We start from the raw sequence: 26,246 nt of genomic DNA on the forward strand, positions 1-26,246 counted from the left end.
CCCCAGCCCAGCAGACATATACTCGGACAGCTTCTATGTCTGCAACAGCCTCACGGAATTCCTGCCCCTGTGGAAAGCAAGAGGATTTGTTTCCGCAGACGGGAAACCCCTACCCTCAGCCCCATTGCTCCGTCACATTTTAGAGAGAGCACAGAACCGGACTTTTGGGATAGTCAAAGTTCGAAGTCACCATCGTTCCTCCCCCCCCTAGAAATGTAAAAGCTGACGCACTGGCTAAAGCAGGTTCCAGACATGGATATTTTTGGACACCCCCCGAAAGCGCACCAGTGAATGCAGTTCAGGTCTCGCAGACTAGGATCGAGGATCTAGTGGAGGCCCAGAAGCAGGACAGCAATCTCAGGGAAATTGTCAAAGGAAACTATCCAGCACCCTATGAGAGGTTTAAAAATGCTCTGACCACACATGACGGTGTGGTGTTAAAAGACACCCTTTATGTGGTTCCTGAACGGGACAGGAATCAACTGATTTGTTTATTCCATGACGGTCATGGACATCAGGGAATCGATCCCACTACAGCCCACCTTAAGCAGCTTTGTTGGTGGCCGATTTTAAAGGACGATGTTAATCACTACATCGAGAATTGTCTTATCTGTGCCCAGAATAATCCGGACAGATATGCCAAAAAGGCTCAACTCAGCCATACCCGACCCATTAATGGCCTCTGGACTAACCTCCAGATCGATTTTATAGGACCATTGCCCCCTTGCAGGAATGTTTATAAATATGTACTCGTGGTGATAGACACGTTTACAAAATGGGTGGAAGCATTCCCAGCCAGAACAAACACAGAACTGCAAAAGCCACAGCCAAGATTTTGACCCACCACATCTTTACAAGATAGGGACTCCCCCGCAGCATTGAGTCTGAACAAGGTTCCCATTTTACGGGACGTGTCATGCAGAACGTCCTCACGATATTTGGCATCACCCAAAAATTCCACATAGCATACCACCCACAGTCGAGTGGTATCGTGGAGCGCATGAATCGGACCCTAAAATCCATCCTCAGAAAAATGGTCCAGCAAAACAACACCATTTGGGACTCAGTCCTCCCTTTTGCGCTGATGTTTTTGCGTAATACAATTTCAACTTCCACAGGTTACACCCCACACACCCTCATGACCGGACGCCCCATGAAAGGCAAAGAATTATTAGGTTTAGACTTGACCAGCCCCGAGGTGACGGCCCTCACACACGAGAAAACAGTAGAGCAATTAGTGAATAATGTTAAAACGTCTCAGCTAGCAGCCGCAGTGAAATTGGGCACAAGGAAGAAACAGAGCAAGGCTTGTTTCGACAAGACAGTGCATGCGACTGAGTACAGTGTAGGGCAGCAAGTCATGCTCTCCGTATACAAACCCAGCACATTCCTGTCACCAAAGTACTCGGATCCATACTCCATTGCGGACAAAGTAAGCCCTTCCATATACACGATAAAGTATCCCAACGGAAAGACTGCATGGTTTCATATCAACCAGCTGAAGGCATATGGAACACAGTCCAACCACGCACACCACGTCATGCTCGACGCAGCAGACCACGCCCCGCCCACAGCCAACGTATCCCTACCCTCCCCCAACACGTCCAGCCCAGCCATGGACTCGACCTCGACTCCACCCTCGAAATATACACTCCGCCACGGAACGCCCACCGACTGCAGCAGCAGAGACAGTGTTTGTGACTCGGACGATAGCCACAGCACGCCTCCCTACTATCTCCATGCAACAGGACCCACACCCAGCGAATCTGACTACGATTCAAGTAATCCTTTCATGATCACTTTCCTAAACAAACCCCACCACCGACCTACCATGACGACCCCGATTCTGTCCCCACACAACTAGACACCACCTATTGGCACAGAGACAACTCATACAGACTCGTCCAAAACGACGAGAGCGACCCCAAATCACACCACGCAGCCCTATCAACCTTAATAGATTCAAGAGTTTGGCATCTGGGAGAAGATGACGACCTTGAGTCTGACTCCCAAAACGAGAACTCCTTTGCGACCCTGATCGCAACCGATAACTGAGGTGTCCAGATGATGTTTTAAAAGGAACCGCTTGGGAGAAAACGGTGTCCTTTCTGATGGAACCTGCAGCATGTTTTACGTTGTTTGTACGTTTGTTAAATGTTGTTTGTCAGACCGCAAACATTTTTTCACGGCCCCACGCCTTTTTGGCCGAAACCTCGGGGGACTTGCCCACAGAGACTTGCTATTGGCCAGACGCTAGTTCAGAGGAACTAGTTTGTCTGCAGAGACTTGTTAAGGTCCCAGACGCCAGTTCAGCGGAACTAGTCTGTCGACAGATACCACACGCCCGTTCGTAACTGCCCTTCTGGTTCTAGGGAAGAACCACTGTGGCAGCCCCCCCCACGATGACTACATTTCTTGCCCGTTCTTGTCGGCTGCTCAGGCAGTGGAGAAACGGCTTGGGACCCACCCTGCCTGGGAACCCCACTCTGGTCAACTACTCTAGGGTAGGGGAGACACGGCATTGGTAGCGGTCCTACCTGGGGACTTCATCCAACTCTTACCCGTCGCGGCCCATACGCACCTCATTTGGAAATGTTAGTCAAAATGTTTTTTGTTTCAGGTACCCCTTAGGTTGCCAACCATATGCTATTTACATCCTGAAACATTTGGATGGTAAATCGCACAGTCTGCGAGACGGCTCGCACTGGTTCATTATTTGAAAGTGTTGACCTGGTTTACCGGGCGAATATCGTGTCCTTTTAGCAGCTCTATCGCTGCATCGAAGTCTTCCGCTTCCTCGATGAGGGTATAAATCTCCGGGCTCACCCTTGAGTGCAGGACTTGCAGTTTCTGCTCTCCCGTGGGTGCGTTTTCGGCCATCCCGAGATACCCTTTAAAACACGCCAGCCAGTGCTTAAAGATTGCCGCTGAGGGGCAGCACAGTGGCACAGTGGGTTAGCCCTGCTGCCTCTTGGCACCGAGGTCCCAGGTTCGCTCCCGGCTCTGGGTCACTGTCCGTGTGGAGTTTGCACATTCTCCCCGTGTTTGCGTGGGTTTCGCCCCCACAACCCAAAGATGTGCAAGGCAGGTGGATTGAACACACTAAATTGCCCCTTAATTGGAAAAAAATTAATTGGGTACTCTAAATTTAAAAAAAAAAGATTGCCGCTGAGTTCGCCGCGTGGGGGCTAAGTTGCAGACACTCCGACTTGTTTCGGAGCTCCATCCTTTCTTCTTTAAAAAACTAGCTTATTAAATTGATGCACGATCAATGACCACTAAAGCGAGGTTGTAGTCCAACTGAAGGCTTTAATAAGCTAGATGTTTCCCCAGCAGCTCAGGTACAGAATGAAGGCTGCTGGGGCGGCACGGGTTCTTATACCCCGCCTAGCAGGGCGGAGCAATCATACATTCTAACCAATAGAAAGCATACAGTTTCCACCAATGGTGCTTTAGCCTATCAGTTACCTTAATACCTATAATACCACAAGGGCTACCTTTGCTTTCCGTTTCCAGGAGCACTCCTGGTCTGTATGTTTGAAAGAAGCTGCGTCCCACTGTGTTTGGAATTTGGCGTCTAGAGGGTGCCTGGTGGGATGGCGTGGCAGCCAAATCTGAGCCCACCTACCAGCAAACCAGTGTGTTGACTGTGAATGCTTGATTAAGGAGGCGGGTTGCGGTGGGAAGGTCTAAAGCGCCCTCCTTAGGCTATGATGTGGAGATTAAGGAGGACCTCTCCCAGCCAGGAAACCTGCTGAGTGATTGCCAGAGTTACTTGGTGGTCTTCCTATAATATTGTGGGCCTGCCTGTTGCAGCCAAAATGGAGGTAGGGACAGGAAGTTACCTTTAATTAGGCACAAAGAGTCTGAATTGACTGAAAGTGAACTTGATCAAATCCCATGGCAGGCGAAGATGGGGAAATTTAGCTCATAGCTTGCTTCTAAAGGTAGATTTAAAAAGCATGGATGTTGGAAAATCAGGAATGTGGAAATGTATGTGCCATCCATGTGTGTTGAACACTAGCTACATTTTGAGAGTGTGAGAACATATGGCACTAAGGAACCTTGTGCTACCTTATACTGAACATTATGCTGGATAACACGACAAACACAATCAGTTCTGGTTACCGCACTATGGGAAGGATGTGATGGCACTAGAGGGGGTGCAGAGGAGATTCACCAGAATGTTGCCTGGGATGGAGCATTTTAGCTATGAAGAGAGGCTGGATATGATCGGGCTGTTTTCTGTGGAACAGAGAAGCTGAGAAGGGGACCTAATTGAGGTGGATGAGATTATGAAGGGCATGTATAGGGTGGATAGAAAGCAGCTGCTGATCTTAGTTGAAAGGCAATAACATGGGGGCCTAATTTTAAGGTGAAAGGCTGGAACTTTAGAGGAGATTTGAGGAAAAGAGTTTTCACCCAGAGAGTGGTGAGAATTTGGAATGCACTGCCTGGAAGGGTAGCGGAGGCAGGAAACCTCACAATCTTTAAAAAGTACTTGGATGAGCACTTGAAATGTCATAACATTCAAGGCTATGGACCAAGTGCTGGGAAGTGGAATTGTGTAGATTTACAGTAGTTTTTTGTCGGTGCAGGCTTGATGGGATGGAGGGCCTTTGTGAAAGAGAAGTTAATGTGAGGATTAGTTGCCCGCTCAAAGAATACATTAATATTAATTGCAATTAAAGAAAAGGCATGCTAAAGCAGGCTGGGAGTGCTTGACTGTATTTTAACACTGTTTTTGAATAAAACTTAGATGGTCAGATAACGTAAACAAAATACTGCTTAGTATTTTGGACTCAGCCTTATTATGATAACACGTTGTTCTTCCGAAGGACAACAAAATACGTACGCGAGTTATTTTTAGCCAAGCGCAAGATCATATATGCTACGTATTTCATCTTGCGTACTTTCCAAGGTTTGTTTAATATAAACAATGGCCAGCCAGCTGTTGTTTACTTCTTTTGTGTATTTTCAGGCTATAAAGATAATGGTTTTTGGTGTATAATTCAGAGTACTGTGGTATGGCTATTTAGCCTACTGCAGCCTCTCCATGACATAGTGTTCAATAAAATTTCTGAAACAACGCTCAAAGCCTCTGTCTCTATTATTATTTCCACAACAGCCTTTTCTGTATTGCATGATTCTAAAAAATGTCCCACATTTATATTTTCAACATAGTGAAGTATTTCTTCCTTGCCTGCTTCAGTTCAGGCCATAAGTAAGACTCAGTTGAAGCATTGTCACCACCATCCATGCTGACTGATGGTACTAATCAATTCCAGGGTATTGCCCTCCTCCAAATCCAGTTGTTGCACTGCACTTCCTCCATAGCAAGAACATCGGGTGGGATTCTCCGACCCCGCGCCGCGTTGGAGAATCACCGAGGGGGAGGGGCACGATTCATGTGACGCCGCTCCGACGCCGCTCCGCTGATTGTCTGGTCACTGGAGAATCAGTGCCATTGGCGCCGGCACGGCACACATTGGCCCGCCCCGGCGATTCTCCACGCGCGATGGGCCGGTGCCTGCCGAGATAGGCCGAGTCCCACCGGCGCCGTTCACGTGTGGTCCTACCCGACCTCGGCGTTCATGTTGCCGGGGGTGGCCTGTGGGGGGGGGGGTATTCGAACCCGGGGGGAGGGGACCTCCATGGTGGCCTGCCCCGCGATCGGGGCCGACCGCTCGGCGGGCGAGCTTATCTTGGTGGAAGCCTATGTTCCTCGTTGCCGGGCCCCTGTAGCTCTCCGCCATGTTGCATCGGGGCCGGAATGGAGAAGGCAACCCATGCGCATGCGCGAACTTGCGCCGGCCATAGCGTGCATGCGCGGACCCGTGGCGCCCATTCTGACGCCGGTATCGGCAGCTGGAGCAGCGTGAGGCTCTCCAGTGCCGTGCTGGATCCTGTGCGACGCAGGATCGCTGCTCCTGGGGGCCTGTTAAACGCGACGGGGGTTTACGACGCCATCAATACTTAGCCTCAGGATCAGAGAATCCCGGCCATCCTTCCTCAGATAAGGACACCAAAATTGCACACAATATTCCCGGTATGGCCTCATTGATGCTCTGTACAATTGCATTAAAACATCCCTATTCATACACTGAAACCCTCTTGCTATGATGGCCAACATACAATTTGCCTTCTTTAATGCCTGCTGTACCTGCACATTTGCTTTCAGTAACTGATGCACGAGGACACCAAGGTTTCACTGAGTATCTATCTCTGTCAATTTACACCCATGCAAATAATAATCTACCTTCCTATTTTTGCTACCAAGTGGATAATGTCACATTTATCCACATTATATTGCATCTGCCATGCATATGCCCACTCATTAAGCCTGTCCAAATCACACTGAAGCATCTCCGCATCCTTCTCACAGTTCACAGATCCCTGTGATACCTAACTAGTCACTGCCCACCAATCGGAAATAGACCCATTTATTCCAACGTTTTGCTTCCTGTCTGCCAACCAGCTTTCTATCCATCTCAAGACACTACCCGCTATACCATGCATTTTAACTTTACATTGTACTCTGCTATGTGAGATCTTGTCAAAAGCCTTATGAAATTGAAGCAACACTCTATTCGGGTGCAAGGCCAGTTTGTTGCTTCTGAATCATTTACTCATTTGATGCATAATGGTGCTGGGACAGATTTATCTGCCAAATATCTTTAACCTGGTGCAACAAGATTATCCCTTGTCAATATAGGGATAATATAGTGTAACAGATCAGAGAATCTAAAGAAAAATAACTTGTCCTTTAATGTGGATAACACTATAAACATTAACTAAATATATTTAAGATATTCTTACAGATAGGTCCCAGCTCCATGATGTTATCGAATGCACAGGAGGAAGTGGTGCCAAGTGTTGCACAAAACTGTGGATATAAAGAGCAGAAAATAAATAAAATCAGCTGAGTAGAACATTCACTTAGGCCCTCCCAGTCTGCCTAGCTAAATTCAATCATACAAGATTCTGAAGGAACATGACAGGGTTGTTTCCGCTGGCTGGGGTGTCCAGTCTCAGGGTGAGGGGCAGATCAATTAGGACTGAGTGGAGGAGACATTTCTTTACTCATAATTTGTGAATCTTTAGAATTCTCCAACCCAGAGCCTTATGGAAGCTCCATTACTGAATACATTTAAGCCTGAGATGGACAGATGTTTGGTCTCCCAGGGAATCGAGGGACATGGGGAGCGTAGAGTTGAAGCCCAAGAGCAGCCATGATCGTTTTGAATGGTGGGGAAGGTGCGACTGGCCGTATGATCTATTCCTGCTCCGATCTTTGTGTTTTTATGAAGGGCTGGATGCAGTTGCTAAGGTCATTTCTAAATTTAAAACTTTTAAAAGTTGGGAAGAGGGCGCTTCATGATGGGAGTGCCCCCTCTCTAGTTTGAACAGCAGGTTACTGCTTCGTTCAAGCTGACGGGCTTTTTATTGGCCTTGCAGCTTTGAGAGGGCATCTGCCATTCTTAATTTGGAAGCAAGCCCATCATCCTCTGCAACTAATTGGCCAATTCAGAGAAAATTTCTGCTCTCTGAATTGACAACATTAAGCCTGCTGGCGGGCTGTCTCCGCCGGCGTAAAACACGCAGCGGGATGGCCAGTAAATCCTGTTGGCGGGCTGCCTCCGCCACCGATAAAGACACGGCGGGTGGTCAGTAAATCCTGCTGGTGGACCGCCGCCGAAAACCTTGCGGCAGGATGGTCGGTAAATCCTGTTGGTGGAACTCCTCCGCCGCCGTAAACCACGCAGCGGGGTGGTTGATAAATCCCGCCGATAATGTAGAAAATGTCAATTGAATTTTACGAGCTACAAAAGAACAAAGAACAAAGAAAAGTACAGCACAGGAACAGGCCCTTCGGCCCTACAAGCCGGTGCCGACCATGCTGCCCGACTAAACTAAAATCTTCTACACTTCCGGGGTCCGTATCCCACTATTCCCATCCTATTCATGTATTTGTAAAGATGCCCCTTAAACGTCACTATCGTCCCTGCTTCCACCACCTCCTCTGACAGCGAGCTCCAGGCACCCACTACCCTCTGTGTAAAAAAACGTGCCTCGTACATCTCCTCTAAACCTTGCCCCAAGCACCTTAAACCTATGCCCCCCAGTAATTGACCCCTCTACCCTAGGAAAATGCCTCTGACTATCCACTCTTTCTATGCCCCTCAAAAGTTTGTAGACCTCTATCAGGTGGCCCCTCAATCTCCGTTGTTCCAGTGAGAACAAACCGAGTTTATTCAACCGCTCCTCATAGGTAATGCCCTCGATACCAGGCAGCATCCTGGTAAATCTCTTCTGCACCCTCTCAAAACCTCCACATCCTTCTGGTAGTGTGACGACCAGAATTAAACACTATACTCGAAGTGTGGCCTACCTAAGGTTCCATACAGCTGCAGCATGACTTGCCAATTCTTATACTCAATGCCCCAGCCAATGAAGGCAAGCATGCTTCTTGACTATCTTCTCCACCTGTGTTGCCCCTTTCAGTGACCTGTGGACCTGTACACCTAGATCTCTCTGACTGTCAATATTCTTGAGGTTTCTACATGCACTGTATATTCCCTACCTGCATTAGACCTTCCAAAATACATTACCTCACATTTGTCCGGATTAAACTTCATCTGCCATCTCTCCGCCCAAGTCTCCAAACGATCTAAATTCTGCTGTATCCTCTGACAGTCCCCATCACTATCTCCAATTCCACCAAACTTTGTGTCATCTGCAAACTTACTAATCAGACCAGTTACATTTTCCTCCAAATCATTTATATATACTACGAACAGCAAAGGTCCCAGCACTGATCCCTGCGGAACACCACTAGTCACAGCCCTCCAATCAGAAAAGCACCCTTCCATTGCTACTCTCTGCCTTCTATGACCTAGCTAGTTCTGTATCCATCTTGCCAGCTCACCCCTGATCCCGTGTGACTTCACCTTTTGTACCAGTCTGCCATGAGGGACCTTGTCAAAGGCCTTACTGAAGTCCATATGGACAACATCCACTGCCCTACCTGCATCAATCATCTTAGTGACCTCTTCTAAAAACTCTAGCAAGTTAGTGAGACACGACCTCCCCTTCACAAAACCATGCTGCCTCTCGCTAATACGTCCATTTGCTTCCAAATGGGAGTAGATCCTGTCTCAAAGAATTCTCTCCAGTAATTTCCCTACCACTGACATAAGGCTCATCGGCCTGTAGTTCCCTGGATAATCCTTGCTACCCGTCTTAAACAAAGGAACAACATTGGCTATTCTGCAGTCCTCCGGGACATCACCTGAAGACAGTAAGGATCCAAAGATTTCTGTCAAGGCCTCAGCAATTTGATCTCTTGCCTCCTTCAGTATTCTGGGGTAGATCCCATGAGGCCCGGGGGACTTATCTCCCTTAATATTTTTCAAGACGCCCAACACCTCGTCTTTTTGGATCTCAATGTGACCCAGGCTATCTACACCCCCTTCTCCAGGCTCAAAATCCACCATTTCATTCTCTTTGGTGAATACTGATGCAAAGTATTCATTTAGTACCTCGCCCATTTCCTTTGGCTCCTCACATAGATTCCCTTGCCTATCCTTCAGTGGGCCAAACCTTTCCCTGGCTACCCTCTTGCTTTTTATGTATGTGTAAAAAGCCTTGAGATTTTCCTTAACCCTATTTGCCAATGACTTTTTGTGACTCCTTTTAGCCCTCCTGACTCCTTGCTTAAGTTCCTTCCTACTTTCCTTATATTCCACACAGGCTTCGTCTGCTCCCAGGCTTCTAGCCCTGACAAATGCCACCATTTTTTTTGACGAGGCTTACAATATCTCTCGTTATCCAAGGATCCTGAAATTTGCTGTATTTATCCTTTTTCCGCACAGGAACATGCCAGTCCTGAATTCCTTTCAACTGACGTTTGAAAGCCTCCCACATGTCAGATGTTGATTTACCCTCAAACATCCGCCCCCAATCTAGGTTCTTCAGTTCCTGCCTAATATTGTTATAATTAGCCTTCCCCCAATTTAGCACATTCACCCCAGGACCACTCTTAACCTTGTCCACTTTAAAACTTACTGAATTGTGGTCACTGTTCCCGAAATGCTCCCCTCCTGAAACTTCTACCACCTGGCCCGGCGCATTCCCCAATACCAGGTCCAGTACAGCCCCTTCCCAGTTGGACTATCTACATATTGTTTTAAGAAGCCCTCCAGGATGCTCCTTACAAACTCTGCCCCATCCAGCCCCAGCACTAAATGAATCCCAGTAAATATTGGGGAAGTTGAAGTCTCCCATCACAACAACCCTGTTGTTTTTACTCGTTTCCAAAATCTGTCTCCCTATCTGTTCCTCTATCTCCTGCTGGCTGTTGGGAGGCCTGTAGTAAACCACCAACATTGTGACTTCACCCTTCTTATTCCTGATCGCTACCTAGATAGCCTCACTGCCCTCTGCGGTGTCCTCCCGTAATACAGCTGTAATATTCTCCCTCACCAGTAGTGCAACTCCGCAACCCCTTTTACATCCTCTTCTATCCCGCCTGAAACATCTAAATTCTGGAACCAATCCTGTCCTTCCCTCAACCAGCTCTCTGTAATGGCAACAACATCATAGTTCCAAGTACTAATCCAAGCTCTAAGTTCATCTGCCTTACCCGTAATACTTCTTGCATTAAAACATATGCACTTCAGGCCACCAGGCCCTCTGTTTTCAGCAACATCTCCCTGTCTGCTCTTCCTCGGAGCCATACTAGCCCTGCAGTTTTCCATGTTTGAAGAACTGATTGTATCTAAAGCAGATCTCTTTCTTCATGATCACCACATATATTTACCGACGCATTATTGTATTTACTTTATACGTCATTGAAGGCTACTTGTGACAATAAGCGATTATTATTATTATTATTACATCCTTAGGGCGCCTTCTGATCTATTGCTCCGGTACCCACCCTCCTGCCATACTAGTTTAAAGCCTCCCGTGTGACAGTAACAAACCTCGCGGCCTCTCCAGTTTTGTTGCAACCCGTCCTTCTTATACAGATCACACCTGCCCTGGAAGAGCTCCCAGTGCTCCAGATAACGGAAACCCTCCCTCCTACACCAGCTGTTTAGCCATGTGTTTAGCTGCTTTATCTATAAATTTAAACCACATTTTCATTTAATTCTTTTTTAAAATAAATTCAGAATACCCAATTCATTTTTTCTAATTAAGGGGCAATTTAGCGTGGCCAATCCACCGAACCTGCACATCTTTGAGTGTGGGGGTGTACGCAAACATGGGGAGAATGTGCAAACTCCACACAGACAGTGACCCAGAGCCGGGATCGAACCTGGGACCTCGGCGCCGTGAGGCAGCAATGCTAACCACTGTGCCACTGTGATGCCCAATTTCATTTGTTTCTTGATGCAAATAAATGCTCATGTGAATCTTGTGTGAGAATAAGAATGCAAAGTGATTGATGTAGTAAACTGTGTATGATATTAAAAAATGACACTGCCTGCAGTTTTCCATGTTTGAAGAACTGATTGTATCTAAAGCAGATCTCTTTCTTCATGATCACCACATATATTGGTGCATTACTGGATTTACTTTATTGCTCACAAATGTCCAGACATTTATTACATCCTTAGGCTGAGGGAGGCTGAAAGATAATGAGATTTAGTTTAATCTTTGTGGCCATGTGTTAGCTATACAAACGAGGCTGGTAGCTCTGCAGGCTTAATTAGTTTAAACAAATAACACTAAATGTTCCAGTTAAGCTTAATTTGTAGACAAACGTTTTTTAAAATAATGGATTCAGAAGGTGAGAACAATTCATGAGCCATCTGCCTGGCATTTAGGCCCGCAGATTTAATTTACGCTAATAAAGACCAATTGAAATTATAAAGAAAATGTACTTGTTTATATGTTTGGCTTATTTTGAAACAGAATGTAATATAAAAGACAATGATGTAGACATTGTAAATAGGTCTCGGAAGGCAGAAGGGCAGGTCAATAGGGTGGTGAAAAAGGTATATGGTACACTTGCCTTTCTCAATCATGGCATAGATTACAAAAGCAAGGAAGTCATGTTGGAGTTACATAGAACATTGGTGAGGCCACAGCTGGAGTACTGTGTGCAGTTCTGATCATCACTTTATAGGAAGGATGTGATTGCACTGGAAGGGGTGCAGAGGAGATTTACCACAATGTTGCCTGGGCTGGAAAGTTTTAGTTAGAAGAGAGATTGGATAGACTGGGGTGATTTTCCTTGGAGCAGATGAGACTGAGGGGGGACATGATTGAGATGTGTAAAATTATGAGGGGCATTGATAGACAGGAAGAAATGTTTCCTTTCATGAAGTGATCAGTAACCAGTGGGCATAGATTTAAGGTAAGGAGCAGGATGTTTAGGTTTAAAAGGGATTGGAGGAAAATCTTTTTTACCCAGAGTGTGGTGGGAGTTTAGAACTTGCTGCCTGAAAGGGTGGTAGATGCAGAGACACTCATAACATTTAAGAAATATTTAGATGTGCACTTGCGATTCCAAGACATACAAGTGTCATGGGAGTGTCCCTTTAAGAAATGTTTTTGTCTTATGACATGGCATCAGTGATGTCATTGTGTGGGTGGAGTTGGGCTCTGGCTCTGGGAATTGGGTTTACTTTAACTTTGAGTTTGAACTAGTTTTGTTCTGCACAGGTTGAAAGAAGGTTTTTTTCTCTATCTGCATTTTAAAAGCTGTTTCCAGACTGCTTGATAACTTGAAAAGAAATAACTGTTTTCTGGAATAAATTCAAATCTGCTGTTTTGGAAAGGGAACAGGAGCATCCATACCAGGTCTTGAGTGCTGTGTGCTGGGCCATGCCTTTGAAAAGGGGTTTCTGGTTTATGGGATCTTGTTATTAAATTGGAACAGCTAAAGGGGGAATTTATTGAGGATTATACATAGAGTAGGTAGCTGTGTGGGGTATTTATGTTGGTAGTTGCTAAAAATGCTGAGTGTTTGTGTTTATAAAAATGTTAACTAAATACGTAGAATCAACTTTGTTTTTGATTAAAAGTGCTTAAGGCCTCTGTTGAATAACACCTGACAAGCAGGCCTTTCTGCTCATCGTAACCAAAATCAATAAACAGTTGTAGGTCAGGTGAACTCCATGCGATACATTGTAGTTTTCTAAACCCTGGCCCATAACACAAGGCTATGGGCCAAGCGCTGGAAAATGGGATTAGAATATTTAGGTGGTTGTTTTTGACTGGCACAGGCACAATGGGCTGAAGGGCATTTTCAGTGCTGTAGGACTCTGACTTTCCATGTCCACCTTCCATTATCATGTCTAACAAATTTGATTGAATTTTTCAAGGAGGTTACTGGATGTGTAGATGAGGGCAGTGTGACGCGGTAGCACATTGGTTAATACCGTTGCTTCACAGTGCCAGGGCCCTGGGTTCAATTCGTGGCTTGCGTCATGTCTGTGCGGAGTCTGCACATTCTCCCCATGCCTGTGTGGGTTTCCCCCTGGTGCTCCGGTTTAGACCATAATACCACAAGACATAGGAGCAGAATTAGGCCACTCGGCCCATCGAGTCTTCTCCGCAATTCAATCATGGCTGATATTTTTCTCATCCCCATTCTTCTGCCTTCTCCCCATAACCCCTGATCCCCTTATTAATCAAAAACCTATCTATCTCTGTCTTAAAGGCACTCAGTGATTTGGCCTCCACAGCCTTCTGCGGCAAAGAGTTCCACAGATTCACCACCCTCTGGTTGACAAAATTCCTCCTCATCTGTGTTTTAAATGATCGTCCCTTTAGTCTGAGATTGTGTCCTCTGCTTCTAGTTTTTCCTACAAGTGGAAACATCCTCTCCACCTCCACTCTATGCAGGCCTCGCAGTATCCTGTAAGTTTCAATAAGATCCCCCCCTCATCCTTCTAAACTCCCACGAGTACAGACCCAGAGTCCTCAATCATTCCAAATATGACAAGCTCTTCATCCAGAGATCATTCTTGTGAACCTCCTCTGGTCCCTTTCCCAGGCCAGTGCATCCTTCCTTAGATGTGGGGCCTAAAACTGCTCCAAATACTCCAAATAGGGTCTAACCAGAGCCTTATACAGCCTCAGAAGTACATCCCTGGGCTTGTATTCTAGCCCTCTCGACGTGAATGCTAACATTGCATTTGCCTTCCTAACTGCCGACTGAACCTGCGCGTTAACCTTAAGAGAATCGTGAACAAGGACTCCCAAGTCCCTTTGTGCTTCAGATTTCCGAAACATCTTCCCATTTAGAAAATAGTCTATGCCTCCATTTCTCCTTCCAAAGTGCATAACCTCACACTTTTCCACATTGTATTCCATCTGCCACTATTTTGCCTACTCTCCTAGCCTGTTGAAGTCCTTCTGCAGCCACCTGCTTCCTCAGTACAACCTGCCTCTCTACAGATCTTTATAATTTTTTATAATTCTGCAAACTTAGTAACAGTGCCTTCAGTTCCTTCTTCCAGATCATTAATGTTTCCTCTCACAAGTCCCAAAAGACGTGCTTGTTAGGTGAATTGGACATTCTGAATTCTCCCTCTGTGTACAAAGAACAAAGAAATGTACAGCACAGGAACAGGCCCTTCGGCCCTCCAAGCCCGTGCCGACCATACTGCCCGACTAAACTACAATCTTCTACACTTCCTGGGTCCGTATCCTTCTATACCCATCCTATTCATATATTTGTCAAGATGCCCCTTAAATGTCCCTATCGTCCCTGCTTCCTCTACCTCCTCCGGTAGCGAGTTCCAGGTACCCACTACCCTCTGCGTAAAAAACTTGCCTCGTACATCTACTCTAAACCTTGCCCCTCTCACCTTAAACCTATGCCCCCTAGTAATTGACCCCTCTACCCTGGGGAAAAGCCTCTGACTATCCACTCTGTCTATGCCCCTCATAATTTTGTATACCTCTATCAGGTCGCCCCTCAACCTCCTTCATTCAAGTGAGAACAAACCGAGTTTATTCAACCGCTCCTCATAGCTTATGCCCTCCATACCAGGCAACATTCTGGTAAATCTCTTCTGCACCCTCTCTAAAGCCTCCACATCCTACTGGTAGTGTGGCGACCAGAATTGAACACTATACTCCAAGTGTGGCCTAACTAAGGTTCTATACAGCTGCAACATGACTTGCTAATTCTTATACTCAATGCCCCGGCCAATGAAGGCAAGCATGCCGTATGCCTTCTTGACTACCTTCTCCACCTGTGTTGCCCCTTTCAATGACCTGTGGACCTGTACTCCTAGATCTCTTTGACTTTCAATACTCTTGAGGGTTCTACCATTCACTGTATATTCCCTACCTGCATTAGACCTTCCAAAATGCATTACCTCACATTTGTCCGGATTAAACTCCATCTGCCATCTCTCCGCCCAAGTCTCCAGACAATCTAAATCCTACTGTATCCTCAGACAGTCCTCATTGCTATCCGCAATTCCACCGACCTTTGTGTTGTCTGCAAACTTACTAATCAAAACCTGAACAGGTGCCGAAGTGTGGATTGGGGGATTTTCACAGTAACTTCATTGCAGTGTTAATGTAAGCCTACTTGTGACATTAACAAAGGTTATTATTAATAACTATTATTATTATTAGTCTACATGGACTTCAATGAGGATTTTAACAAGTTCCTTCATGAGAGAATGATCAAGAAGGAAAGAGTCCATGGGATGCAGGGCAATTTGCCAAACTGGATCCAAAATTGGCTTAGTGTCAGGAAGCAGGTATTGGTCGAAGGTTATTTTTGTGACTGGAAACTTGGGCCCGGTGGTGTACCACAGGGATCGGTGCTGGTTCCCTTGTTGTTTGTAGTGTACAGTAATGATCTAGACATGAATGTGAGGTATGATCAGTAAGTTCGCAGATGACATAAAAATTGGTGTGGTAAATATCAAGGAGGAAAGCCTTACAATTGCAGGACGATATAGAAGGGCTGGTCAGATGGGCAGAACAGTGGCAAATGGAATTTAGCTCTGCAAAGTGTGAGGCAATGCAATTTGGGATAACTAACACGGCAAAGGAATATACAATGAACAGTAGGATGCTAGGAAGTACAGAGGACCAGAGGGACCTTGGGGTGTGTGTCCAAAGATCCCTGAAGGCAGTAGGACAGTAGATAAAGTGGTTAAGAAGGTATATGGGATACTTGCCTTTATTAGCCGAGGCAGAGAATATAAGATCTGGAAGATGATGAAGATGTATAAAACGCAGGTTAGACCACTACTTAACTATTGTGTATATTTCTCGTCGCTGCACTATAAAAAGGATGTGATTGCACAGAGAGGGTGCAGAGGAGATTCACCAGATGTTGCCTGGGCTGAAGCGTTTCAGCTATGAAGAGGGGCTGGTAAGACTGGGGTTGTGTTCCTTAGAGCAGAGAAGGCTGAGGGTGGATCTCATTGAGAGGTACAAAATTATGAGGGACATTGGGCAGATTGGAAGAAACGTTTCCCCTTAGTAGAGGGGTCAATAACCAGGCAGCATAGATTTAAGGTAAGGGGCAGGGGATTTAGAGGGGAGTTGAGGAAAAACCTTTTCACCCAGACGATGGTGCGAATCTGGAACTCACTGTGGTAGTCACCACTGTTGTATTATATTGTATATATGGGTATTACGGTAAGGCCCCTGTACTACAGGTCCGGGGGTAGGTCCCTGCCTGCTGGCTCCGCCCAGGAGGCAGAGTATAAATGTGTGTGCTCTCCGAACAGCAGCCATTTCGTAAGCTGCTGTAGGAGGCCACACATCTCTGTGTAATAAAACCTCGATTACATTCTACTCTCGTCTCGTCGTAATTGATAGTGCATCAATTTATTACACAGAGATTTTTCAGAGATGTGCCTCCGCATCAAGCCGGATCGCCTGCAGCTGCATCCTCAAGCAGACAACGCCAAAAAGGACTTCCAACATTGGCTAGCTTGCTTTGAAGCATACATCGGGTTTGCGCCAGACCCAATCTCAGAAGCGCAGAAGCTCCAGATTCTGTGCACGCGGCTGAGGTCCAAAGTTTTTCCCCTCGTCCAGGACGCACCTACCTACGCAGAGGCCATGGCACTACTGAAGGAGAATTACGCTCAGCAGACCAACAAGATCTACGCCATGCACCTCCTATCCACATGGCACCAACTTCCTGGTGAGTCTGTGGAAGATTTCTGGTGTGCCCTGCTCGCCCTGGTGAGAGACTGTGACTGCCAGGCCATTTCGGCCACTGAACATTCGAACCTGCTAATGAGAGACGTGTTCGTTACGGGCATCGGGTCTGACTACATCCGCCAGCGCCTCTAAGAAAGGGCCATGTTTGACCTCGCAGCGACCAAGAAACTAGCGCTCTCGCTCACGGTCGCCTCACGCAGCGTACAGGTTTATGCCCCCGACCGCACGGCCCACCCCCTCTGTGCATTGTGGACCCCGCCAACGGCCACCCCATCGTGGCTCCCATCAGCGACTGCCCTCAGCCAACCCCATGCCTGCGCCGCGCGGCAGCCAACCAACCACGGGGGACCCAAGTGCTACTTCTGCGGACAGACACAACACTCACGACAGCGCTTGCACGCGTGGAGCGTGCTCTGCACGGCCTGCGGCAAGAAAGGACATTTCACTGCAGTGTGCCAGGCCCGCTCAATCGCTGCTATTGTCCCGGCACCCCCACGTGCGGCCAGTGGGCGCTGCCACCTTCCTCTCCTCAGACCACGTGCGGCCCGTGGGCGCCGCCATCTTGTTCCACTCACAACACGTGCGGCCTGTGGGCGCCGCCATCTTACCCACCTCAGGACCCCTGCCCATCGGGCACCTAATCGGGCCGCTCATTGCCTGCAACCGCCGTCAACCAGCCACGTCCCGCCTCGGTCACGATCGACCAGTCTCGACTGCACAACCACGCGACCGCTTCGACAAAGGTGAAGGTCACGTGATATCCGGTCTTCTGGACTCCGGGAGCACTGAGACTTTCATCCTCCCCGATACGGGAAGACGCTGCTCCCTTGAGGTACACCCTGCTAACCAAAGAATCTCCCTGGCCTCCAGATCACACTCCCTGGCGATCCGGGGTACTGCATCGTCACCCTCACCGTCCAAGGCGTAGAGTTCAGTGGCTTCCGGCTCTACGTCCTCCCCAACCTCTGCGCTGCCTTGCTACTCGGCATGGACCTCCAGTGCAACCTCCAGAGCCTAACCCTGAAATTTGGTGGGTCCCTACGACCCCTTACTGTTTGCGGCCTCGCGACCCTCAAGATCGACCCGCCTTCCCTGTTTGCAAACCTCACCCTGGATTGCAAACCCGTCGCCACTAGGAGCAGATGGTACAGCGCCCAGGACAGGACCTTCATCAGGTCTGAGGTCCAGCGGCTGCTGCGGGAAGGTATCATCGAGGCCAGCAACAGCCCCTGGAGAGCCTAAGTGGTAGTGGTGAAAATCAGGGAGAAAAACAGGATGGTCGTTGACTACAGTCAGACCATCAATCGGTACACTCAGCTCGACGCATACCCCCCCCCCACGCATATCTGATATGGTCAATCAGATTGCACAGTACCGGGTCTTCTCGACAGTGGACCTGAAATCTACCTACTACCAGCTCCCCATCCGTAAGGCAGACCGCCCATACACTGGGTTTGAAGCAGACGGCCGCCTTTACCATTTCCTTAGGGTTCCCTTCGGTGTCACCAACGGGGTCTCAGTCTTCCAACGGGAGATGGACCAAATAGTTGACCAGTACGGGCTGCGGGCCACTTTCCCGTACCTGGACAATGTCACCATCTGCCGCCACGACCAGCAGGACCACGACGCGATGCACGCAGTCGACGAGACGCTCCCCTTCCAAGTCGAGGGCGATGCATCTGACGTCGCTCTGGCCGCCACCCTCAACCAGGCAGGCAGGCCCGTGGCATTCTTTTCCCGCACCCTCCATGCCTCCGAAATTCGGCACTCCTCCGTCGAAAAGGAGGCCCAAGCGATCGTTGAAGCTGTGCGACATTGGAGGCATTATCTGGCCGGCAGGATATTCACTCTCCTCACTGACCAACGGTAGGTTGCCTTCATGTTTAGCAACACACAGCGGGGTAAGATCAAAAACGAGAAAATCTTGAGGTGGAGGATCGAGCTCGCCACCTACAATTACGAGATTTTGTATCGCCCCGGTAAGCTCATCGAGCACCCCAATGCGCTGCCCCGAGGTACATGTGCCAGCGCACAAGTGGACCGACTCCGGACCCTGCACGACGATCTCTGTCACCCGGGGGTCACCCACTTTTACCACTTCATTAAGGCCGGCAATCTGCCCTACTCCATCGAGGAAGTCAGGGCTGTCACCAGAGACTGCCAGGTCTGGGCGGAGTGTAAACCGCACTTCTACCAGCCAGACCGTGCGTGCCTGGTGAAGGCCTCCCGCCCCTTTGAATGCCTCAGCGTGGAGTTCAAAGGGCCCCTCCCCTTCACCGACCGCAACACGTACTTTCTTAATGTGGTCGACGAGTATTCCCGATTCCCCTTAGCCGTCCCATGCCCCGATATGACGTCTGCCACCGTCATCAAAGCCCTCAACACCATCTTCGCTCTGGTCGGTTTCCCTGCCTACGTCCACAGCAACCAGGGATCCTCATTTACGAGCAAGGAGAGGTGCCAGTACCTGCTCAATAGGGGCATTGCCTCGAGCAGGACGACCAGCTACAACCCCAGGGGAAACGTGCGGGTAGAGCGGGAGAATGGGACGGTCTGGAGGGCCGTCCAGCTGGCCCTCTGGTCCAGAAATCTCCCGGCCTCCCGCTGGCAGGAGGTCCTCCCCGACGCACTTCACTCCATTCGGTCGCTCCTGTGCACCGCGACCAACGAAACCCACCGTGAACGTCTCTTTGCCCTCTCCAGGAAGTCCACCTCCGGGGTTTCGATCCCAACGTGGCTGGCAGCTCCAGGACCAGTTCTCCTCCGCAAGCACGTGCGGCTCCACAAGGTGGACCCGTTGGTTGAGCACGCGAACCCGCAGTGCGCCTACGTAGCGTACCCCGACGGCCGCCAAGACGCAGTCTCCCTCAAGGATCTGGCACCAGCTGGGTCCCCACACACCTCCCCCCCCCAACCCAGCGCCACCTTCCACTCCCCCGGCGCACCCCACCGCAGCCCCTGCTCCAGGACAATCCGTCCTCCCCTTGCTCCCACCCGGGGATGAAGAGGATTTCGACACGCTCCCGGAGTCACCGAAGACCAAGCCAACGCCTGAGTCGCCACCAGTATTGCGGCGCTCTCAACAACAGATCAAGCGCCCAATCGTCTAAATTCGTAACCTTCTCTGTAATTTTAAAACCAATCTGCCTGTATATAGTTTTCCACCGCCCCCCGCTGGACTCATTTTTAACAAGGGGTGAATGTGGCAGTCACCACTGTTGTATTATATTGTATATATGGGTATTACGGTAAGGCCCCTGTACTACAGGTACGGGGTAGGTCCCTGACTGCTGGCTCCGCCCAGGAGGCAGAGTATAAATGTGTGTGCTCTCCGAACAGCAGCCATTTCGTAAGCTGCTGTAGGAGGCCACACATCCCTGTGTAATTAAGCCTTGATTACATTCTACTCTCGTCACGCTGTAATTGATAGTGCATCACTCACATAACATTTAAGAAGCAACGGACTTCCGGTGGCGGCCATGGAAGAGTAGGTCGCACATTCGATAGCTCCCGCCTGTAACGGATTTTCAGACCTTTTTCCCCCGACTTTTCTCAGAGTTTATGGGATAAATCGGTGAACTATGCTACAGTAAGGAGGATTCCCTCTCTTGTATGGAGAATTGGACCAGATGTCCAATTGGACCAGCACGGTTCAATTCCCGTACCAGCCTCCCCGAACAGGCGCCGGAATGTGGCGACTAGGGGCTTTTCACAGTAACTTCATTTGAAGCCTACTTGTGACAATAAGCGATTTTCATTTCATTTCATTTTCATTTTCAAGTGGCCGTGTGAAACGACTCAGGCCTGGTAGTGAGAAGCAAGCAGATGACCTACTGCCCCAGAATATAGCTATCATGCATACTCCCCAGGAAGCGTACATACACGTGCATTATCTTTCTCTGGTGGTCGCAAACGAGCTGTATGTTGAGGGAGTGGAACCTCTTTCAGATAACATAGTGTTCGCTTTTTTTTTAAATTTAGAGCACCAAATTAACTTTTTCCAATTAAGGGGCAATTTAGAGTGGCCAATTCACGTACCCTGCACATCTTTGGGTTGTGGGGGCAAAACCCACGCAAACACGGGGAGAATGTGCAAACTCCACACGGACAGTGACCCAGAGCCGGGATCGAACCTGGGACTGCGGCGCCGTGAGGCTGCAGTGCTAACCATTGTGCCACTGTGTTGCCCAGAGTGCTCATTAACGACGATTGCCAATTCCCTATTTGCAATAGCCTTCAGTCGCATGGCCAGAGGCTTCGGCAGTCGGCAGGGGTTATGGGTGTTGTTGGGGAAGACGGGCAGGGACAAGGGTTTCCCCCGGAATGGGCGATCCAGGCGTTGGCATGGTGGCGTCGCGAGTGGTTGCTCTCCCCGATCCTCCCATGGTGGCCCACCCCTGCGGAGGGTTCCGCACATCCAGCTCAGCGTCCCCCACCTCCTGCCGAGCACAGGGACAGCAAGCTCAGTGCTCCGATCTCTTTGCCTGTGACCAAAAATGGCTACTCATCTCCTTGGCATCGCACAGAAGCCCTTCCGTCAAGTTCACATTTTTAAAAGGAGTATTAATCTGCGCCAGCGTGAACACTTTTTTATTTTTTTATTATTCTCCTTTTTCACGTTTTCTCCCACATTTACACACATCAACAATAAACAATAATCAGCAAGATATGTCAATCCCCATAATAACAACGATCCCATCCGCCCACCAATCCCCAAACCTCAACCCACATGTTTACATAAACAAATGACAAAAAGGAATCAGGGATTACCCGTAAGTCACCCTTAATCTACACAGCTCCACCCCCCCTAACCAACGCCATCCAGCCTCTAAGAGAGTACCGTACATGATACCCCAAAGTTGTACCCCCCCCTCAAGTCTCCAGCTCCTCCCATCCACTGCCTCTTGTAAAACTCCTCCTCCCAACCTCGGTTCCCTCCCCCAACCTCAGTTCCCTCCCCTCAACTTTCCACCCCGGCTAGACCACTCGGACCCTGTTCTGTCAGGCTCCGATGGCCGCAACCCCTCCCCCCACCTCACTCCCGGCTTAAACCGGCCAGCGTGGAGGCCCCCACCCGGGTCCCTTTCCCCCTTGCCCGGCCCTAGGAAAGCCCAAAGATCCCCTTTTAGCACACAAACCCCGCATATCCACCTACACCCCAAAGGGCCCCCCTTTCAAGTGAAAGTCCCGTCCCTTCCCTTGTCCAAATATATGCAACATTGGCTCCTTTAGCCTCTACACCCGCGCGCAGTGATACAAAAAAAAAGAAGAAAATACAGTCAATTTAGCACAGGGCTAAATCGCTGGCTTTGAAAGCAGACCAAGACAGGCCAGCAGCACGGTTCAATTCCCGTAACAGCCTCCCCGAACAGGCGCCGGAATGTGGCGACTCGGGGCTTTTCACAGTAACTTCATTTGAAGCCTATTTGTGACAATAAGCGATTTTCATTTTTTCATTTCATTTCATGAGGTTACATCGGCACATGACCATTCCTCAATTTGTCAGTTCTGCCACAGTCCTTCTGCCTTCGCAAACTCCTCCGCTGCTTCCGCCATTCCAAAATAAAAGTCCCTGAGCTTGTAAGTCACCCTCAGCTTCGCTGGATATACAATGCCGCACTGCACCTTGCCAATGTACAGTGCCCTTTTCACCTGGTTGAAGTCAGCCCGCCTCCTCGCCAGCTCCACCGTAAAGTCCTGGTATACATGTATACCAGCTCCAGCCCACTGCACCACCCACTTCTGCTTGGCCCAGCTCAGGACGTTCTCCTTCACACTGTACCTACGGAGGCACAGAGTCACTGCCCTTGGTGGCTCACTCGCCTTTGGTACAGGCCTCCACGACCGATGAGCCCGATCCAGTTCATATCGGATGGGGTCCTCCCCCTCCCCCAGTAGTTTTGGCAGCATCGCGGCAAAATACTCAGTCGGCTTCGGTCCTTCAACTCCTTCGGGCAGCCCCACGACCCTCAAATTCTGTTGCCTGAATCTGTTTTCCAGATCTTCCATTTTTCCTCGCAGATTCTTGTTCGTGTCCATCACCTTCCGCATCTCCTTCCCCATCGCCTTCCCCATCGAGGCAAGTTGATCACCGTGCTGCAATACCGTCTCCTCCACTTCCTCCAGCGCCTCCCCTTGCTCTCGCACCTCCGCCAGTGCGCTCGCCACCGCCGTCTTCACCGGGGAAACCGCCTCCTCCACCAGCACATTCAAAACCTCCCTCATCTCCTTCCTCACCATCTCCATGCATTTCTCAATCTGCGCCAACTGCTTTTGGAATTCCGCAGCCATCACCTTAGTTAGTTCTTCAGCCGTAAGCACCGCGGCCTCCCCTGGTGCTCCAGCCTCCATTTTCTTTGTTGACCTTTCCCCTCTCCAACAGACTTTCAGCCGCTTTTTTCCCGGCCGTTTTTTTGGTGTTTTTCGACATCCTTCTTCTCCTTGCGCTATCTCACGACTTTTACTGCCGTCGCTGGCCCTAGGACCGGGTGTTACTCCCCGAAAATGCCGTTCCCGAACGGGAGCCCTCCAATGTGCGGATGCCTCCCGCCCGCCGTCACCGGAAGTTCCACCAGCGTGAACACTTGCGGGGGAGGCCGATGAATGACAGGAGGCCATTGGGTATAGGGTGGCTCCCGTTTCTTGCATGGGGGAATTGGGGTTTAAGTGGTGATAATTGGTTTCTCGCCACGCTACGGCGAGATCCAGATTTCGCCTACGGGAGTGGAATGGTTGCAATACAAACTGTTTGGCGCCTGGCGTGATTCTCGTTTTTGGCCTCTCCCACTATTCACCGGCCTCATTTAACTTGAGCGAGAGCGCAATGAGACCGGAGAATCACGCCCACCGAATCTGCACCAATGTTTTGTTTCTTTATTACTTCCATTAGCACTTTTTTGCTTTTGTTACATGGCTTCTTTGGTATCAAATCTCTCCTGCCTCCTAACCTATTGCTGACCTTCCCTTTTTTATCATTTTTTGTTAGTGTCACAACTAGGCTTACATTAACAGCAGCACGGTAGCACGGTAGCATAGTGGATAGCACAATTGCTTCACAGCTCCAGGGTCCCAGGTTCGATTCCGGCTTGGGTCACTGTCTGTGCGAAGTCTGCACGTCCTCCCCATGTGTGCGTGGGTTTCCTCTGGGTGCTCCGGTTTCCTCCCACAGTCCAAAGATGTGCAGGTTAGGTGGATTGGCCATGCTAAATTGCCCTTAATGTCCAAAATTGCCCTTAGTGTTGGGTGGGGTTGCTGGGTTATGGGGATAGGGTGTGGAAGTGTTGACCTTGGGTAGGGTGCTCTTCTCCAAGAGCCGGTGCAGACTCGATGGGCCGAATGGCCTCCTTCTGCACTGTAAATTCTATGATTCAAACAATGCAATGAAGTTACTGTGAAAATCCCCTCGTCGGCACACTCTGGGGCCTGTTCGGGTACATGGAGGGAGAATTCAGAATGTCCAATTCACATAACAAGCACGTCTTTCGGGACTTGTGGGAGGAAACTGGAGCTCCCGGAGGAAACCCACGGAGACACGGGGAGAACGTGCAGACTCCAGACAGACAGTGACTCAAGCCGGGAATTGAACTTGGGTCCCTGGCGCTGTGAAGCAACAGTGCTAGCACTGTGCTACTGTTCGCCCTGTTGCATCTGATTCCCCTCCCTCCTTTTCCAAAGCATAAAACCCAGAACATCGCTTAGTTCCGAAGAAGAGTCATATTCGACTGGATACATTCATTCCCTTTCTCTCACCACAGATGCTGCCAGATCGACTGAGATTTTCTAGAACTTTGTTTTATACCTGAAATGTTATGGTTGCACTAACCCACAGATACCAAATCATCTAATGTTGTCGATCTCACAATATGTTGGGGTACTGTGGTGAATGTATAATTACTGATAATTCACCAGTGCACTGCATTATGTTATGTTATGTTATTAACCCTGTGGGCTCCACCTATGGGCCATTGTGTGGCTTCACCCACAGGGGGATATGTTGGGGCATGTACGGGCTCCGCCCATGGCTCCACCCCTTTAGAGGAAGTATAAGAGTAGCTGACCTGCGGGGCCGCCTTCAGTGTTGTACCGGTCACAGGCAGGCACTGTTCTCAGCTGATTAAAACCACGGTTTACTTCTCCACGTATCTTCGAGTGAATTGATGGTCACATCAATTTAATCAGCTTAAAATACTATTATGGAAATCAGCCCTCAAACCTGACAGACTGGAACTCGATCCACAGGCCGCAGAGGCGAAATAAATTTTTTCACATTTGCTTCGAAGCTTCAAGGCCTTTCTCGCCGCGTCGTCTACGTCATCCGTCACTGACGAACAGAAGCTGAGCCTCCTCCACGCACGGGTGAGCCATCGCATTTCAGTTCAGCTCGACAAAGCCGCTTCCTATACAGAGGCCCTCGCACTACTCGAACGCCTCTACGTGTGGCCTGTGAACAAGGTATACGCGCGACACGTCTTCACCACTCGCCGCCAGCGCCCTGGGGAGTTGCCAGATGATTATCTATGCGACCTCAACGCCCTCGCGCGCAACTGTAACTACCAGGCTGTTACGGCCACTCAGCACATGGAGCTCGCCGTCCGAGACATTTACGTGGCGGGAGTCCGATGGAACTATGTGAGACAGCGCTGTTCGAAAAAGGGGCCCAGGACCTGGACGACACGGTAAAACTGGCTACCTCTCTGGAGGTTGCTTTTCAGAGCCTTACTGTGTTCCCGGCCGACCACGCGACCCCCTTGTGGGCCCCCGACCAGAGACTACCCCAGGCCTGTGCCGCGCGGACACCCGCCCATCATGGGGGGCTACCCTGCTATTTTTGCGGCCAGGCCCAACAGCCCTGACAGCACTGCCCAGCCCGCAACGCGAACTGCAGCAGCTGTGGGCGAAAAGGACACTTCGCCAAGGTCTGCCTGGCCAGGTCTAAGAACTCGAACTCACAGACCTGATCCACAGACTCTCAGGCCCGCAGACCCCGCAATGTGGCAGCGTGTCTGCCGACTCCGCACAACACGTGCGACTCATGGGGGCCGCCATCTTGACCATCCTCCCCCACGCAGCCAGCCACGTGCGATCCA

General features: G+C 49.4%; 1 protein-coding gene across 3 annotated transcripts in view; it reads right to left on the reverse strand.

Annotated features, from left to right (window-relative positions):
* The window catches only part of ddc (dopa decarboxylase), a 310,860-nt gene that overhangs the window by 178,906 nt on the left and 105,708 nt on the right, over window positions 1–26,246 (reverse strand). For all 3 annotated transcript variants that reach the window (XM_072508857.1, XM_072508858.1, XM_072508856.1), the window contains one exon: window positions 6,820–6,886. In XM_072508857.1, coding sequence (XP_072364958.1) covers window positions 6,820–6,886 — 67 coding nt within the window. The remainder of the gene's footprint in view (window positions 1–6,819; window positions 6,887–26,246) is intronic.

The sequence above is a fragment of the Scyliorhinus torazame genome, chromosome 6, assembly GCF_047496885.1.
Source record: "Scyliorhinus torazame isolate Kashiwa2021f chromosome 6, sScyTor2.1, whole genome shotgun sequence".
Taxonomy (NCBI): Eukaryota; Metazoa; Chordata; class Chondrichthyes; order Carcharhiniformes; family Scyliorhinidae; genus Scyliorhinus; species Scyliorhinus torazame.